General features: G+C 40.0%; 1 protein-coding gene across 1 annotated transcript; it reads right to left on the minus strand.

Annotated features, from left to right (window-relative positions):
• Positions 1-5,573: 5,573 nt before the first annotated feature.
• On the minus strand, positions 5,574-17,610 carry LOC308168903 (kinesin-like protein KIF20A; the record flags this gene model as incomplete). Its single annotated transcript, XM_080543545.1, has 18 exons — positions 5,574-5,756; positions 7,434-7,504; positions 7,630-7,762; positions 9,676-9,841; positions 10,211-10,350; positions 10,751-10,927; positions 11,367-11,532; positions 12,440-12,586; positions 12,800-12,862; positions 13,353-13,464; positions 13,720-13,887; positions 14,663-14,771; positions 15,263-15,447; positions 15,543-15,681; positions 15,933-16,052; positions 16,451-16,543; positions 17,092-17,114; positions 17,559-17,610. The coding sequence occupies 18 exons, from the start codon at positions 17,608-17,610 to the stop codon at positions 5,574-5,576; spliced, it is 2,247 nt and encodes a 748-aa protein (XP_080399671.1).
• Between the last annotated feature and the right edge of the window lie 2,033 nt (positions 17,611-19,643).

Here is a 19,643-nt window from a genome sequence, read left to right on the forward strand (position 1 = left end):
CCTGTCCTTTCTTGATTCAGTCACTCTGAGCACAGTGGAGAAAGAGGCAGGGAGAGAGGGCAGCAGCCAGATGGTGAGAAGGAGTGCAAAAGAGAGAAAGCAAATGTTGTTTTATTTAAAAATGGATGGATGGATGAGAGACAGTCAGCAAGCTATGTTTGTCAACTTTTTTTTGTGAATTGTGTTAGCGTTTCTGTGTTTGTGTGTGTGTAACTGCTTGGATTGATCTTGTCCCCAGCCTGAGTCTAGGTACTCAATGGTCTCAATGTTGAGCCACTTAGGCACTTCTGCGACCTCAGGTGAGATGAACACACACACAAAGTCTAAACATAACTGGAGATTCTCCTCATTTTTGGAGACAGACTTCACAGTTACGATTGCTAGCAAACCCATTTGGCTCTAGGTTTTTGAAAGCTTGCAGGTAAGCTGTCTTTAGTCATTTATTAGTATTTACCTTTAATTAGCGACCACGCTGACTCCCTTCTGCTAGCAGTCACAACACTGACGTCTGCCTCCCAACATGACGAGTGTCTCTGGTGTGTTTCCATTCTGCAGTTTGTGACGTGTGTGTGGACATGTGGAGCGTATTGTTGTCATGACCACCTCTGTGTGAGCTCTGAGTACATGAATGTGTGTGTGTCTCATCCTGACTGTGTGTTCTGGGGATTCTATAGGACACTACGTCAGTGATGGGGTCTACACTGACGGTGACCCTGGGGACCTGACGGACCGCTGGCTCTCCTATAGCGACATGAAGGTCGTGGAGACAACCGGCGCGTCTGTCTGTCAGAAGAGAGAGCAGACTGGCTATGTACTCTTCTATGAAAGAGAGGTACAGAGACGATAGCATACATACTCACATAGTCTCTTCTATGAAAGAGAGGTACAGAGACGATAGCATACATACTCACATAGTCTCTTCTATGAAAGAGAGGTACAGAGACGATAGCATACATACTCACATAGTCTCTTCTATGAAAGAGAGGTACAGAGACGATAGCATACATACTCACATAGTCGTGCAAACAGCTTATAGATGTCGGGGATCCAAAGTGATCTCTATCCCTAAAGTGTTGGATACTAGCTATTCCAAATTGCTGTACACACTAATATAAGTGTTCTCTGCCATCACAGTAACCCCGCCCCTCATCAAAGAACCCCGCCACCCCCAACCAACCAACCCAACCAATCCAGAGGCCTTAATGAAGACCTCCAGTCTACCTCCAGAGGAGTCAAAAAGACATTTGGCCAACTGGAAAATAGTCTGGGAGCCAAAGCCTGCTTTTTTGATGAACCTTGATCAGGGATTTTGGCATGTCAGGCATGAAGGGGTTAATGTCTGACAGTGCTCAAGGGATATCACAGGGCACCCTCCTGTGTTTTGAAGAGGAACCCCCAAGCAACAAGAAACAGCAGAGAGAAAAACTTTACCCGACAAAAACAAGGTTCATCCCCATTGTTTATTTGTTCTGTGCTTTAATTTCATTGAGTACATCAATACATTAAACTGTGTAAATGTAAATAGAAACTGGAAAAATGTAGGTTCTATATAATGGTTCTATAACCTTTGACCGGTAGTGTAATTATAATTCTTACTCTTTAGTGTGTATTTTAGGGTAAGGATTACTACATTTCACTAGATATAACCTCAGGTCAATCGATTTTTCACTGGAGTTGCTCTTTAAGAAAATGATGCTAACCTCCATGGTTTAATATTGTTTGATGCTCAAAAGGAAAATGTATCAACTTTTGTTCATTGTAATAATTGTCATTCATGGAAATACTTATTGTTGACACTGCCAAGAGTGACACTGCCTCTTTTTACATTTTCTAGCAAGAGTTTGTAAAGGCAATGTCAAGCGGGCCTGTCCATGCACTGATTTTGTCAATGGGAAAGAACCTTACTGAGGACAAGTCTCCTGCTTTAAGAGATATTATCCATCCTGGCCATGCTGAGCTCATACAACCAAAGAGGTTTGACTTCCCACTGCAGTTTGGGGGGATTGGGGGTGGTGGGGAGCAGTAGATGTGTATATATCTATAGTAGATGGGCATATACTGTATATGGCAGATTACACATTATCTTTTATTTACCAACATTTTATGTGTTTTTTAAATTTGACCAACTCCAAAATGTTTTCGATTTTCCATGTATCCCAGTACTTGAATAAGGATGTATGCGCTGCAATACATTTGACATTCATGACTTTTTTTTTTATCATAAAAGAATAATGAAATTAAAATACTTCTAATATTTCTATTTTGTCACTTCTCATAGGTCAAAGGATGGCCAGGGCATGGATCTAGACCTCTCAGACAACAGCACAGAGGTGGCCAGCAGGCAACTTGCTTTCTTCTTCCCAACTTTTGATTTTACATCAGAGACACAAGCTGGAATTGCTGATTCCAACACCAGGATCCAAAAAACGGTGGCTCTAATTCGTCCAAGTCTCCTCAGGGAAAAAAAAGGTTGTCTTGCTCTTATGTTTTACATGAACCCAGAACAATTTTTTGTTTTATCTCCCCTCCAGTTTTATTGAATGTTTTTTTTAGATAATAGGACAGGCATAATGTATTTTTTTCAGTGTTTTACATACTGAAAAAAAGAAAATATGGTACATTTTACAGTGTTGTTTTCAATGTATGTTTCTATTAATTTGATTCAAGCAAATGTCTGGTTGCTACAACTGTGGCTTTCTGTGAAGACTACTATTCTAATTCAAAAACCTGTCACTTTTTATTTTATTTTATTTTTTACATTACCAGATGAGATCTTAAAGACAATACATGAATCTGGCTTCCAAATAGCCATGCAGAGGGAGGTAACACTTTCTGAGGAGCAGGTCAAAGAGTTCTATAAGGAACATGAGGGCACAGACTATTTCTCCTGTCTGGTAAACCACATGACCAGGTGACACGTTCTCCCACCATCATTTGCTTAGCTAAGGCCTGGTCCACATAAACTGTAGTATACAGTACATTTGAGGTCTGGCATAAAACTATTATTTTCAACTGGATGCGGTGGTGGTGCACCATCGTGACTCAATTGCCTGACTTGGCAGTGTTGAGTTCCAGATGCAGCAAGATGTTAAGATATTCAGCTTCTGCAGCGAAATGCCTTGTGGTCAATTAAAAACAATTTTGTGTTATTTTACAATACCCGCCAAAACACTAGTTAGCGTTGCAACAATGTTAGCTCATTCAAATTGTGTTTGCTTTCAGATGATTGAAGTAATTTATTTGAGTTAAAAACACTTAAGGGTTAATGACAAACAATCAAGAAGCTGCATCCATGCAAATTAAGTATGGCTGCTTACTTCATGTAGCATTGCCTGCAAAAGTGTGAGACGAGTTATCGCCACTAGTTATTTTTTGTAGAGTGCAATATGACCATGCTGAGAATATATTTTGTTTCCACCCATCGCATTGCAGTGGCCCTGTCTTAGCTTTGGCTTTGACTCGAGAAGATGCAATACAACATTGGAGAGGCTTACTGGGCCCAAAGGTCTTGGATGAAGCCAAAGAAAAATCCCCCGAAAGGTACACTTGTTTGGATAGTTACTTTCACATGGTGTATAGATGTTGGATTCATTGCGAGTTAGTTACTTTACAAAATATAATCTTCCCATAAAGGCTTGAATTCAACTGAACGCACCTATGCAGTGTTTTTGATCACAACTTACTGTGGTGTACACACAATTCTTACTTTGAAAAGTGGAAGCAACTACTGTATGTGAGGGGGGGGTAACTTGGTAGGAGCAGTAGATTTGAACACTTCTGAAAACTATTTGGATCAGCTGACTTTTGTGTTAACAGTCTCATTGGAATTGTGTTTCCTTCCAAGTTTGCGAGCCCAGTTTGCCATGGATGATGTACCACTCAACCAGCTTCACGGCAGTTCCTCTCCTCATGAAGCACAGAGAGATCTCAGTCGTTTTTTCCCCACTGAGCGAACACTAGCAGTGATCAAACCTGACTCCTCACAGGAACACAAAGGTACACAAGTGTCCGCATTCATTTACATTTTTGGCATTTAGCAGACGCCTTATTCCAAAGCGATTTACAATCGATACATTTGACTAAGCAATTGAGTCTTCAATTCACCAGTTGTAGCAGGAAGAGTAATCTAGCTCAGGCCAGGGGCCATTGGCAGTCGTCGTGATAGAAGATTTTTCATTACTTTTAGGTACTCTGAAAAAGGGTTGTGATTTCAGAATGGTGAAGTCAATATGAACACAAATACCATCTAATGAAAGTGGACAATCTCTACTTTAACATCACAGTAGTTGTTTGATGTAAAATCCAACATTTTGGAGTGTAGAGCCAAAAAAATAAATAAATGCTTCACCATTACTGCAAGGCACTGTTATTTTATCAGATGAAAAGCATTATAACCTTTGGACAAAATCATGTTGTTCTTTATTTCAGATACTATTATCAATCGTATTAAAGAGGCTGGGTTTAGCATATCAGAAGTCACAGAAACACACATGACACGAGAGATGGCGGAGAAGTTTTACCGAGATCACAAGGGGAAGGACTTTTACAATCACCTGGTTGACTACATGTCACAGTGAGTTCAATTTAGTTTTTTGAAACTCAGGACTCACAATCATTTGAGTTTGTTGTTTAGTATGTATACTGTATGCTCAGGTTCTAGGTCAACTACATTGCAGTTTCCTGCCAGATCTTAATGCCTGTATTTTAACATGTCGCCATTGGCATCATATGATCTGCCTGATCACAGTCCAAGTTGTAGCACCACTGACTGCAATAGGTAACAAGTCCTATAACTTGCAGAAATATGTATTTGTATTTTGTAGAGGTCCATCTGTAATGATGATCTTGAGCAAAGAAAACGCTGTCGCAGAATGGAGGGAAATGATGGGCCCTACAGATCCGGGGGAAGCCAAGAGAGTCAAACCCAACTCTTTGCGTGCACAGTTTGCCAAGAGCATCTTGGAGAATGCAGTTCACGGCTCATCCAACACCCAACATGCCATGGACAACATAAAGTTCATTTTTGGTGATATACCCCAATAGGCATTGAACATTTTACATGGTGGCTTATTGTCAGAATAAAGACTCTTAATAATTGAGACAATTTGTCTAGGAATGGAGGGGGGGCATTGTCTTTTATGATGTCTATGTTCATAGGCACCAAGTATGGGGGAATTGGGTCTTTTGCCCCCCCCAACATTTTATTTTTTTATTTAAACAAGCTTTCGTTTGGGTTCTGATGGGATGATACAGTTGAACGAAGCTCATGAGGTATTTATAAAGTTAACATTTTCAAGAGTCAATGGCTATATCATTCATTTAAAAACTCACATCAATCACAAATAGAAAAGGTCTTTCTGACCCAACTTTAAGGGCACCAGATAGAAATCCCCCAAACAGTAAATATCCTCTACATACACCTCCAATGAAATCAACATTTCAGTTATTCTCTACTGGATTTTATTCAACATAAGCCACATATAAATACAACACTTACAGCTAGAAAAAAATGCATTTTAAAATCTGGAAAGACCAGAGCAGCCTCTACTTTAAAAGGCTTCTTTTTCAATTATTCATTTCCTGACTGATTTCCTCAGTGTCCTGCAGATGGCACCAGTACGTGGGGATGTCACAGATTCCTTGATGTTGGCCAACAGTCCCCGTTTGGGTTTATTGACTGGGGTCTTCGGGGTAAGCTTAGCCAGCTCCTCCCTCAATGAGGTCAGTTCTCTCTCCTTTTGATCTAGAGCATGTGCCTGGGGACAAGACAGATGCCACTCAGGCCAAGACTCAATACAGAAAGAAAACAAGCCACTAAAAGAATTGATAGATGGTACTAATTTCATCTTGCCCTATGAGGGGCTAAGTGGAATGTGTGCCAAAATTGCTTGTAACTCTCCAAGAAAATGTATTAGAGCCAGAACTTGTCTCTGGTCTGTGCCCATTTCGTAAAGTATGAGCGCAAAAGTGCCAAATTCTCGGGGGAACTCTTCTGGTAATAAATTCCAACAGCACGAGCAAGACAACATGCCAGGAATGGTGCCGCTGCCAGGGTTGTTTAGAGGTTTGTGGATTTTAGTCATTAAGGGTCTTTCACTGATAATGATGCAGCACTCTAATTAGGAAACACATAATGAATTCAACATTTACTTAAGCTATAGCCCTTCAAATCATGAATGAAAACAATTCACCGGTAAACCACTGAGCTCTTGATTGTCAAGTGTATGTTGGTCAACAACACATTGGTGGTTGCAACAGTGGTTAATTGACAATTAAGTATCTGTATTACCTGGTCTGAAGATTTCTTTTGCAGCGCTTCTATTTCCGCAGATTTCACATGAAAGCTTTCTCCAGCCTCCTCAAGTGTGTCATTTAGCTCTGCCAACCTTTTTTCCATATGAATAATCAACTGGATTGAAGTGGGAAACAAAAACACATGCAGAGTTGTTTTTTGTTAATAACACTTTTTGTTAAAAAAAGATTCAATAATTAGAAGATGAGGCTTGAAATAGCCGTGGTCTGTAGCTAGCTAGTATAGTTTTCCGGGTTCCCCCTCCATTTGGAGCCACGCCTTGCAGTAGTTTGATTTGCTAAAATTCAATAATGTGCTTACTTACTACTGCAAGGTCACTCCTATAGAATTCTAAGGCCAATCGCACTAATCAACTTTGAGTTGTTGATATTCCAGGCTTATCTGCACTGTGCACAATAGCCTGAGGACAAGGTTAGCCAATGATAAATATTTAGTGTGTTTACGGTTTAAGTCAACCAGGTTTGCCACTGCCAGTGAAATTATAAGCCTCCTTGTTTCACTTTGTGGTTTGACAGCAAGCAAAGTTGTAGGCTGTAGCACTAGTTGGTTCAGCAAATTTAAGCCTGCCGTCATCCTTTACAATTACTTTTGTCTTAAGTGATCCAATGACATTTCACAAATAAGTTATTTTGAGTACTTTTAGCCTATGGTAATTTCAACACATCTGTATCTGTAACCAAAAGCCATAGCCAAAACAAAACCTAAATGTTTGCACACTTGACTCCAAGACATGCAGGATGGATGTAAGGCTATCTGGGGCCTCATTTATATAAAAAAGTACTTGAATGTCATCTTTGACTTGCACGTAAGCACATTTTTCTAAACGGACGAAAGCATTATTTATAAAATACCAAATATACCTGATCATCAGTTTAATTTAACTAATTTTCTCGGCTGTTCGAGTGCGGCTCACATGCCTGTAATAACTCTGCTTAACCAGTAGGTAATGTGCGTACGTCAAGTCAATACCTGACGTAGAGCTACGATCGTTTCCACGGTCAAATTGACTCACGTTGACATTTTATGAATCACTACTTTGACGTGGTTTTCTACCTACGACACAGGTAAGATCACATTTGATCCAAAGTACTTTCTATAAATGAGGCCCCTGGTCTCTCACCTTTTGTTTCTCCTCGCAGAGTTTCTCCACTGCACATTTTTCCTTAGAAAGAAGTTTGCATCTCTCTGCATCTGTGAAAACAGTAGTTACAATGGCATTATTCTTTTTATAACTACATGCTGACACTTGAGTATTGATGAGTTTTCCATGGCTAACTGATGTACTGTACTCATGTAAAAAGATGGGGTGCGCTGACCTGCTAACCCATCCTGCACAGACAGCTGAGAGACTTCCGTCTGAACTGAATTGTCTTGGGTTGGAACTGTAAATCGACCCTCTCCAGGACCTGCCAACTTGTTTTCCATGACCAACAGCTTGTGTTTCAGTTCCTAAAAGGAAAAAGGGTTGTGGGCAAGATTTTCAAAAATACTTGCAACTGTAACATCCCTTTGGGGGAAAACAGACACACAAACAATGCACTTGCGCAAACATTTAGCCGATCTAGCCGTAATCAGGAGACACGTAGTCAGAAGACACTGTTCAAGGAATCAAATTGGGTGATATTTTACAGGCGCAGTTTCACATTTGCAGTGTGCACACTAGTGAACACTAGTCCTCACAAAGGTTTGACCAGGATTTGACCAGGATGACATATCCATGAGAATTTGATTGTCTATGCGGTTTTTAAGGGGAAAATCTACAATAGTTTCAAATCAATTAATATACCCATTGATTCTAGAACACTAACCTCAATAACATTGTTTTACTCTGTAAACCAGCAATCTACAGCTTTAATATTTTTAAACCCATCTCATGGACAACTTAATGAAAGTCGTTCTGATTGCTGCGACATTTATTCACCTCAAAGTTTTGGCTCAACAGCCTTCTGTCTCACTGTCAAACCTTGCTTCCATCTATATTTGAGTGTTGTTACGTTTCTCTAGCCCCACCCCCATAGTATACTGAAGTATAAATGTGTTAACTTAAATTTACTATTTTATAGATGTTTTAAGTAGTTTCAAAGTACTATTTAAAGAGCAATTGCAAAATGTAAGTCAATTATTGTCAGAGTAAGACTGGTCTGTCATTGGAAAAGCCACTGTAGCAAATGTCAAGTGAGTGAACGAACAAGAGAGTCCCCTAAACTCCCCTAAATTAAATACCTGTCAAATGTTTACATTGTTAGTTTGTTGTTTGGCAGGGATTAAGTGTAATATTTTTATATATTAATATTAGATATTGCAGGGATAACTATAGTCAGAGAAAAGTAGGTCTTATTTGTAAAATATATGAGCACATTCAAATGTTTTACTTCCCCCAATTCCAAAACTGTTACCCAGAATGTTATGACTTTCCCTACTTAATTAAGGGGTAAAGTGATTGTGCCAAATGTATTGGCACCAGTAGATGGCGACATGCACCTGAAAGCCATTTCCAAATGCTTGGCATACGATTCTACTATTTTACTAAAGTACACTTTTAAGGACATGACAAATAATATTTTGATTCTGATCATTCAGATAGGGATTCGGATTTGGTAATCCAATCGGACCTTTAATCAAGATTGAATGCTGTTTTTGCGTATTAGAAAACTTGATGCATGATCAGGATAGTTTTAATGCAGGAAATCAGGATAATCTTGATCCCACTAGAGGGTTGGATTCAGGGTGGATTTAGAAGTTGACAGCACTATAACCAATAAAATAAGGTGAAGATGTATATAATTTCCATCTTAAATACAGGTTAGTAATAGTATTTAATGAGTTGTTGTGAGATGTTGAATTTAGTCAATGCATTACAAGTTATGCAGATAAGTGAACACATTTACCAAGGGACATGTAAGCTGTCATTTGTTGTCTTTGCTACCTTTCTTCATGCGTTTTTGGCTAAACAAAATGCAACATTACCATGTCCAGTAGATGGCAAGATAGGCCTATATACACAAAGCACAGAAAAAACAGATTCTGTGAAACTTGCTAATCATGTCTGTGGACTAACTATTCTTGAGTTTTTCACACTCTCATAACCCATTGCTGGCTATAAATATTTAGCTAAAATTATGGACCAAAAAAATAAGCATATGCTCATCTCAGAGTTGATGTGACATTTGAACACACCATACAATCACGTTGAAATGGATAAATCCCAAACTGAGCATGGAAATTAACATGGGTTCACAATTAACAATCAGATTTGAGTGCGACTCATTTAATAAATGGAGGGCCGATGAATTGTGGTGTTTCCCAAAATAGATGTGGATCCAGGAATTTGGTTGAACGGGTCTACAGAGTGTATACAGTACCTCCACTTTCTCCTGCTCAGCGATGAACTCATCAAGTGGCACATAGTCATCCTCCACCTGCTCCAAAGCACACTGGTAGGCATGCGCCTTGAGTGCGTCCTTGTACATGTCAAACGTGTTCTCCAACTTCTCCTCGTAGCTCTCCTTTAGTTTTACCACCTGACAGCTTTGAAAACATTCACACATCAGTTGGAAGAGAATGTACAGGTCAGGGGAGGCTGGTGGAGGTAGAGATCGGAGGATGGGCTTATTGTAATGCATGTAATGGAATAGGGAATGGTATCAAAACACATGTTTGAAACCGAATGTATGTTTGATACCATTCCTCATTCCATTCATTACAATTAGTCTGGCCTCTGATTTCTACCTCATCTTGTCGTACCTATACTATTGTCACCTTTATCTTGTATTATGCCCATGAAAAAACCAACCCTAACCTTGAAACACAGGTGTTTGTGTGAGTGCATCAAATTCCAGGGAATAATAATAATACCGTGCTTTAACAAAGTATCAAAATGCTTAATTGCACACTCACTTGTTGATTTCGTCACTCTCGATGAGTTGCTGCAACATGGCGTCTCCCATCTCCTTGCGGATCTCAATCTCCTGGACCAGATTTTTCCGCCGCTCATCCAGGAGCTTTGTCCTGAGGTTCTCAATCACATTCAGGAGCTCCTAGTAAACGGAGGACTTCATTCAAAGGGTTTGGCAACACCTGAGACAAGTTATCTTAGACATTCAGATCTCAAGGAAATTCTTTGACTGTGTACATGGCGTGCAATTGAGCCAACCAATGTCAGTTGCATTCTTTGGCTCAAATCAAGATTTTATACAAAATAACAAAAAGGCCTGCACACAGATGTTTCTTTTACCACGTCTGTTTGTCACGTCACAATAAACATTGTAAAAGGAGCGTTAGTGCAGGTTTTGTTCTTTTCATGTCTGGTGACTCGCCTAACCTAAGAGTGAGGTGCGTATGCCAACATTACTTTCAAATGGGTCTTTCTGAACCAATTTCACTGCATAAAGTCATGTTAGATAAATTAATTAATAACAGAAGGCAGTGGTACAGTACCTCCTGGGGCAGAATGGACATATCTGCCTCGTCCTCCTCATCCAGCAGCTCCTCTTCAGACAGGTAGTCCTCCAGAGCCTGGGTAGCAATCACGTTCATCAGCAGAGGTTTGCCATCCCGTCCAACTAGCCTAGGGGCCAAAGCCTCCAGAGATTTGGTTGGAATGACCTGGACCACCTAGAGGCAACAAAAGGTTAGGAGCTGTGTTCCAATTCCCAAGATTCCTCCTCAAAGTGCACACTCTGAGCTCTAATTTTCTTCCGCTAAACACTGGTGCGAGTGCTGAAACCATGTGCAAAGATCATTTGGTGTCACCTCAAGTTGCAGAAGTAAAATTGAGAGTTTACATGTATCAAGGGCCACCGTTGCTGTTTACAAAAAAGTGTTTGTTTGAATCCCAGATTGCCCCTTTAACAGCTCATGCAGGGCTTAACTTGTCAGTTGAATTTAAATTCAATGTCTGCAAATAGGGCATTTATTTTCAAAAAATTTAAATCGGAAATTTCAAACAGAAAAAGAGACGCTTTCAAATCAAACTGACCAACCCTGCTATTGTGTTCGATAGAGAGCCTTTATTAGCCACACAACCACGGTTGATATGGAGTGAGTGACAAACCTGCTTGGCAACAGCGGAGAACTTCATGACGTGGAGAGTTTCATCATAAGTGGACGCACACTGGTTAATGTTAACAATCATGGAGGCTCTTCCCTTTCCACAGAAAACTGACTGGAAGAGACGGGTTAGTTTGCTCTCCCTAAAGGGGATGTAGCTGTTCTTCATCCTGACAAGCGGGGAGGGGAAGGGAAGGGGACAACGTTAGTGGCCGCTGCTGGAGTGCCAATACCGGGGTCACTTTTTAGCAATAGTGGATTGTGGCATTAAAGCAAATTAAAAGTTAGTTTTTACAAAAGCCACATTCTGTAATTAAAAAACTCAAACATAAAGCTCATGAGGCATCTATAAGTATTATTCAAGAATCAATGAGTATTCATCACAAATATATATATATCCAAAACGGCTTCACAAATCCGAAACATAAGGGCCAGCCTTAATAGGCTAGGTGCACGATCTCCACTACTTCCTGAAAGGCACCTGGCATGAACATATCCTGTCTCACTCTATTGGTTTAATTGATTAATCAGCTGTGCACTGTGTGTTCCAACGGTTTACCGCACAACTGATTAATCAATTAAACCAATAGAGTGAGACAGGATATGTTCATACCAGTTGCCTTTCAGGAAGTAGTGAGATCGTGCACCTAGCCTATTAAACCAATAGATGAGACAGGATATGTTCATGCAAGGTGCCTTTCAGGAAGTAGTGGAGATCGTGCACCTAGCCTATTGAAGGGTTTCTGTAAGTACCAGATACTGAACAGATGAATGAGCCCGTCTTCAGATGTTTACCTTCACTATGGTTGCCATAAAGCCTTAAATAAAAAAATAAAATAAAAAATGATTTCACTTTGAAAGAATCCTGAAATATATTATTTTTTTGTGGTTTGTACTATTGTAACAGGAAGTCACGCTACTGCAAAACAGTAACTGTTTCCTTGCATAGCCATCAATTTGATGGCACGATTGAGGGTATTTCAACTTGAGTGAATTTACCACTTCAACACCGTTAGTAGCTAGCGGTAGTGCCTTCTACCGTTGTTCGGTCATGATCTTTTGCAGTGGTATTTATACCTGTCACCCTGGTTGTTTCGCAGGGCAGTGATGCATTTCCCCAGGATGAGCAGAGAGGTGTTGATGTTCCCTGCCTCCTTGAGCCTCTCTCCAAATGTCTTTGTTTTGTTGCATCTCTCTGAGCCTGCCAGGTCACAAAGAGAAAGCCTAGGGGGAAATACAAAAACATGCTTTTTGGGGATTCAAAGTATAAATCTTACAAAAATAAGCGGCATATCTTTTTATTTTATTTTATTATTATTATTATTATTGTAATTTTTTACAAATGGTCTCTTGAGCAAGTAGCAGTACATACAGCACCATAGTTCAAGTTGACACAAGAAATTATGTTTGTGGGGGAATGAACTGATGTGTACTCACTCCGACATCTTTTGAACCTGGGTACCATCAATTTTTAGTAACTTGATAGTAAATATGCTGTGGCTGTAGGGAAATTAGAGATGCCTTTATACTTAATTTACTTTGTTTATACATCCTCATTAAAGTTACCATCCAGTTGCAAATTGGCTGGCCCACCACTTTGTTTACAATGCAAAAAGCATTGTGTTGCTGCTTGTAACAGTAACAGACATTTTCATTAAATGACTGCCCTTAGACAATTAGTTCAGAGGTAAAGTCATAGTAATGTTTGACACAGCAGCAAAGACAATCTGCACCACTTGTTTATAAGCCGTTCGGAATGTAGTAGCAAGGAAAATGTATACTGCACTCAGGTACTGTAACGCTATACACTGCTCTCACTAATTTATATTAGCAATAAACCTAAACTTTTGAGGCGTGTTTCCCAGTATTTTCTTTTCACGTTGTTTACCCTGAATGGTGGATCAGCTAATTCACAACTGTGGATGGTGCCTTTAAGAGTAAAACTAGAGTATGGCGGCTTTATCATAAAGACAGTAGAAAAAGTATTTGCCTCCTGCTTGATGATTGGTTCATCTTAGTTGATGCAGCACTTCGGTTTTTATTTCCAATTCGGATAATTTTGCATGCCTCCTCGGGGTTCTGGATATTGATCGACTTTAGATCTGAAAGAAGAAATACATGACTTAAAAAAAAGAGGAAAAAAGTCAAATATCTCATCTTTCAAGATTGCTAAATATAGTGAGCATTAGACTACACATTGGCATGCAGCTAGTACATTTAACAGTGTGCATGCAAGTGCTCATTTCAGTGCAATAGTGATTGTACCGAATATGTTTTTCAGCAAACACTGAATTAAACTGAAAGTATACATTGCCATTTATGCAGAAGTCGTGCAATCAAACCTTTCACTCACACACCTCTGACATAGGAGTTGCCTGTACTGTCCTCACACACTCTGAGTGCAGTGCGTCTCTTGGACTTTGAGCTAGTTGGGAGCTGCAGAAGGTCATACACACTTTCGTTGTAGATCTCGTAGAATGACACCCACAGAGCAAACTGGCAACCGCCCCGCTCAGCAGACGCATCTGTCGACTCAACTAAATGAGATGGGGAAATCAGGGACCCACAGATGGTATACCAGTTAACACCAGTTTACAGAAACAAAAAGGCCCATACACACCACCACCTCTGGTAGTCGAAAGCAAAAATAACCAAAATGTGCATTCCTAGGTTTATTTCAATGCCATAGACTGTTTTAGCAATTTAAATTAAACAATAATAAATAAAAGATTACTTTGAGTAAATATCTATCCACTAAATGACCTGCAGATCATTTACAAGCATCACAACAGTAATGATATTGTGTAGCAGAGTGTTGAAGGACCGTATTATTCCGGTAGATGAACACGGATCTGTATCGTTTCTTAATATTGCAGCTCTGCAATGAAAAACTTCACGTCCACTCCTACATTTACAGAGTACCCGTTCACTGACTTGGGGGATTGGACAGAGAGGTCACATATATAGCTACTGAAAGGTCTGTCTGTTCAGTGAAACTGGAATGAAATATCATTGATGACCTACAAACTAGGGTTCTGAAATTCCAATCCTGATAACTGGGATCAATCCTTGAAAACGACGTGGTGTGCAGGGCCCGCGGGAATAAAGCAATAATCAACTAAACAAGACTTCAATCTGGACCACAATTAATTGAAATTGGTGCATTAGTGCTGAGCTGGAACAAAAGCCAGCACACCCAGCAGTTCTTCCTGGAGTTAGAGACCCCTTCCCAGGAAACATTAAATAGATTCTTCTGTTCTCCATTCTATAGCACCCGTGAGATCACACACACAATGACACACCTGTGTGACGTACCTGTGTGATCGTAGGAGACTGAGAAGGAGAGGCTTATGGGAGAGGATGTAGCTGTGTCGGATGAACCTCCACTATCTCTCAGGTGTTCGTTCTCCTGTGTGTGTGGGGGGGGGGAGGGGGTTGTTGTTCACATACAAAGCAAGAATTATCTCGAGATATCGATCAGTCGCCACATGAAGATCCTTCTAAGCAACACAATTTGGGTATAAGCTAACCCAACAGCTAGCTAGAGTGGCATTCACTCCCGAGTGGTATTTGCAGATGTCACCTCAAAGAATTGCATAATATAGAGCTGGTTCCTATTCTGGTCGCGTCGCCCAACAGTCAAATCGCACATATCTCCAGATGTCTCTGACTTGCCCTGAGAATTACCCATTTCCAGCCTCTGTCGCAAAGTGTGCACAGCCAGTTAGCAATGACACTCATTGTTTTGGAGACACACAAACAAACGTGTAGCACTGGAACACTCAAATGTTTATATTTGACTACCAAACTTGCTCCCACAGTAATAACATTTAATAGAATATGTTTTGCTGCTCCCATTATCCCAGAAACAGAAACAGTAGGGAAAAACTTCATGTTCACCTCTTTGAATTGAGCAAATATGGCTCCTTTGGCATTTCTCTCCTGTTTGACCTGCACAGGGTCAAGATATTGGGCATCATTGTTGAGGTAGGGCTTCAAATCCATGCCCTCATACTGCCTCCCTTTGATATGCTGGAAAATTAAATCCAACGCCTGAGGCAGAATCCCAGGGTCTTTCTGTGATCCTGCAACATACCAGATTTAAGAAGAAGCCCCAAATTGCAGAGGTACTGGCATATTAACTTAGAAACTAATGAATAATGGTTCCCAGTGTGCTTGCCTTGTATTGTGTGAGTTTTGCCTGCATTAGTCACACCATAGCTAAAGACCAGAGCATTCTCCCCCTCCAGATAAGCCTGCACTTGGCTTTTGATGGTGCCGTCAAAGAAATCTGCATTCTTTGATTCAGGCCCAAATATCTAGGAGCAATGACAACAAGACTTTCAAAACAAAGGTTTAAAACATCTTGAACAATCATAAAACCTGTAGAATAAATTTCATAGAGACACATTACATTTTTATTGCATGCATTTGTATTGCGTGCATCTATAGCACTCCATATTCAACCTACAGCACCAAAATGTCACACTGAACTGAAAAGCTATCAACCACCTCCATCACACATGAAAAACAACCTGGTGTAAAGTTGTACATTGATATTTAACCGCACCTGAGAGAAGGAGAATTTATGAAGTGCCTGGCCAATGCCCTTCTCACTGCTCTTCAGTGTGGCAGAGCCCTTGGGAGCATGCAGCAATACAGTCTGGGCATCCTCAAGCACCACACAGCCCTGGAGAGAAAACGGTGTGTTAACAGATAGATCATGACATCCTGTAAATAGTTTGAAACTTCAGAAATTCTGATTCATAAAAGACGACACTAAACGGGCATTGCAATATACCAGTCATCCATATCTTATGTTGTCCAACAAACTTTTTGTAGTCATGGTAGCTCGCTAAGAGTGAAATCGTAACATGCCTCTGCTGAATTCAATCTCACTAAGCACAACTTACATGAACTGTTGTAGCCCAACTCACTACCCAACCACCTCTCAGTATGGGAGGTACCAATGGCCGTAGGTTTCACTGGAGACAGGTTACATTTCTCCCCCACATTTTCACAATTTCATCAAATAAATGTCTTTGGAGCTGTCTTTTAGGCTTCAAGTACAAACCCAGTCAGTCATACCTGGTCCTCATTGTTGGAGAGCTCCACCTTAGAGAAGGGCCTCACACGCAGGTAGACCCTCAGTTGCTGCACACTGGTATCCAACACTTTGCTCTAAACCAAGAGATAATAATGTCCAGTCAGGGTCCATATCATGTCAGTTATCACCTCACATCAGGGTAGCGGTCAGTTAAAATTGTGGTTCACAATGGAAAAAGTTAGTTTAAATTAATTAACTTGCAATGAGTTAAATTCATCACATTGCATCAATGGGCCATTACAGTATTATGTGGAGTTAGAGGCTCCCCATATCGTGGCTGCCGAAGGGATTGTTTACTATGGCACAAAGTTGTCCTATGGGTTATCTTAACATTATTCAATTTGCGATTGCAATACCTCATTGTGAACTAGAAGTCCTCTATTTCCATACTACTTTGAAAGAATCCTCAGATCGTAATTTATAAAACATTAATCCTTAATCATACAAATACAATCCAGTTTAAACATTTGTTTAGGAGGCGCCTGGTGATACAATATAAATACCAACTTTACACACCCACACACACACACACACACACACACACACACACACACACACACACACACACACACACACACACACACACACACACACACACACACACACACACACACACACACACTTTCGTGGCAAAAGTGAGAGTACCTGAGGGGACACAATTGAGGATATTTCAGAGAGTTCTGAGGGCCTGCCTCGAGGGGAAGTATATGCATGTAGTTCATTGCATGTAGACTCCATTGCATCGGCATGCACAAGGACTGTGCCTTCACCCGTTAAATCAATGAGTGTTGTCATCTCTAAACAAGAAAACAGACATATGGAGCTCAAATCAGATTCGTCAGTCAAGCCAAGGTGTATCAAGGTTGCATCTACTTACCAGCTGACAAGGCCAAATTGGCTAATCTATTTTTAACTTTTTAACTAAATACAATTCAGATGAATTGATAAACATAATACTTACTGTATAGCTCAGTCTTAACAAAACATATCAGCCAGTGTTTGAAGACCAAAAAATGTCAGGTTCAAATCACTACTTAATTAAGAACAGGTGAATCCTACAAGCCATCAGAGGAAGGCACACAGGTTTACCAATCAGCTTGTAGGGAGAGGCTTCTCTCTGAAACCAGCTGACAGGTGTCATGTCAGACAGTGTTATCGATCTGACAGAAAGTGTGTTTTTAAGTGAGTAATTTACGGTAATAACAATTCTTAATAAAATAACAATGATAATGGTTTACACTTGATTTAGACTTGGTCCTCCGAAACAGTTTCATGATGACTAATTATGGTTATTGGTGATACCATGAATAATAGTGATGTTATATTACTCATTACTCAACTACTTCAGTATTGACTGTCAATCATGTATACACCCTTGTTCATACCCCTGTATGAATATAATTATGTATTCAAAATATGCATTGCTTATGCTTGCAGATTACATATTATTAACTGCAATATTATATATTCAAGCCAAAGATTTTATTACTTTTGGTGTTAAATTGACAAATCCCCCCCGCATGGGTTACATTCACAATGACTCAGTATCCCCACCCTGGGTTACAATGACTCACAACTGTGTAACTACCGTATCATTTTGTTTTTTATATCATGTTTAATTTTATATCGTGTCCTTATATAATAATAATAATAATAATAATAATACATTTTATTTGTAAAAGCACTTTACATAAGAAATCTCAAAGTGCTAGAATTAAAAACAAGAAGCTAAAAGTTTATTAATAAACAATTTTAATTAAAAGGCTAGAAAAAGGCCTCGTTTAAAAGCATCCACAGATAGGGAGAGCATTCCACAGCCTGGGAGCAGCCGAGCAGAAGGCCCGATCTCCCATGGTGCGGAGCTTGGTCCTGGGGGTCTTGAGGAGGTTGGTGGCAGTAGAACGGAGGGTGCGTGAGGAGGTCTGAGGGGTATGGAGGAGTTCCTTGAGGTAGGGGGGGGGGGGCGGTTCCATGGATGCACTGGTGGGTGAGGAGGGAGACCTTGAATTCGATTCTGAGGGAGATGTGGAGCCAGTGAAGTGATTTGAGGATGATGTGATCACCCTCATCAGGATCCTAGCGATCCATATCACTATTTGCGCTTTTGTTTAGATGTTAACCGCATTTCATTGTCTAGTACTTGTACTCTGCAATGAGAATAAAGTTGAATCTAATCTAATCATGTGCTGGATTGAATAATTCACGTTAAAATATTATTTAAATTGCCCGAAAACATTTGGAAAGCAATGAGGACATAATGAATTATATTTTGCCTGAGATAGATACCTCTTACAACCACAATTGAGGGGGAACACTATCAGACAAGCAAAGCAAACATAGATTATATGCATGTAAGCAATAATACCAATTAAGTAATAGTATTCTGATAGGTAAACATTTAGCTAGGGGTGGATTCATGACTGGGTATCAATCATCTTTCACATTGGTCTGGGTAAGACAGGACTCCAAGCTTGACCTGCAAGGATTTGCAAGGTAAAGCAGGGTGGCAAAAAAAAAAAAAACCCAACCCATCGGGGGGGCAACATTGAGCAACTACAATCTCAGTCCTTTCCTCCTGTGCTGCTTCTAGTAGCATATGACTAAGGCCACACTCCTTTCCTTTTCCCAGCATATATTACCGTAGTTTCATTATTTCACATTTATTTTGTATGGAAGTAAGGGTGTGCTCTCATTTTGGTCAGTGTAGTGCATACAAATATAATCTAAATGTAATCAGTACCTCATTCACAACATAATCCGTAACACCCATTCTCAAAGCGGCAATTACTAAATGTCAATTTGTAGAGTGCCCTTGGTATCCACACACACACACCTCTGTGGGGTTGCGAGTGACCAATTTCTCATCAGTGCTATATTTAGGACTGTAAGCTGAAAGCACACAAGTGATCCTGAATCACAGCAAACATTGATTTGTGACAACGGTACTACCATAAGTGTACCGTATATCTTAAAAAGAAAAATTGAGGTATGTCACTAACATAAGACAATAGAGGCCATGGAAAACAATGAAATACAGCAGACGCTTAAATAAAATCAAGCCGTATGATCGCCGCCTTATCAATGAAACCCAACCAACATGACTAAAATAGAATTTAGTATCAATTCCAAACACAAAGGAAGTAGTCAACATTAAGTAACGAAACAAGACAGCAA

The sequence above is a fragment of the Nansenia antarctica genome (genome assembly GCF_963989245.1).
Source record: "Nansenia antarctica genome assembly, chromosome: 12".
Lineage (NCBI taxonomy): Eukaryota > Metazoa > Chordata > Actinopteri > Argentiniformes > Microstomatidae > Nansenia > Nansenia antarctica.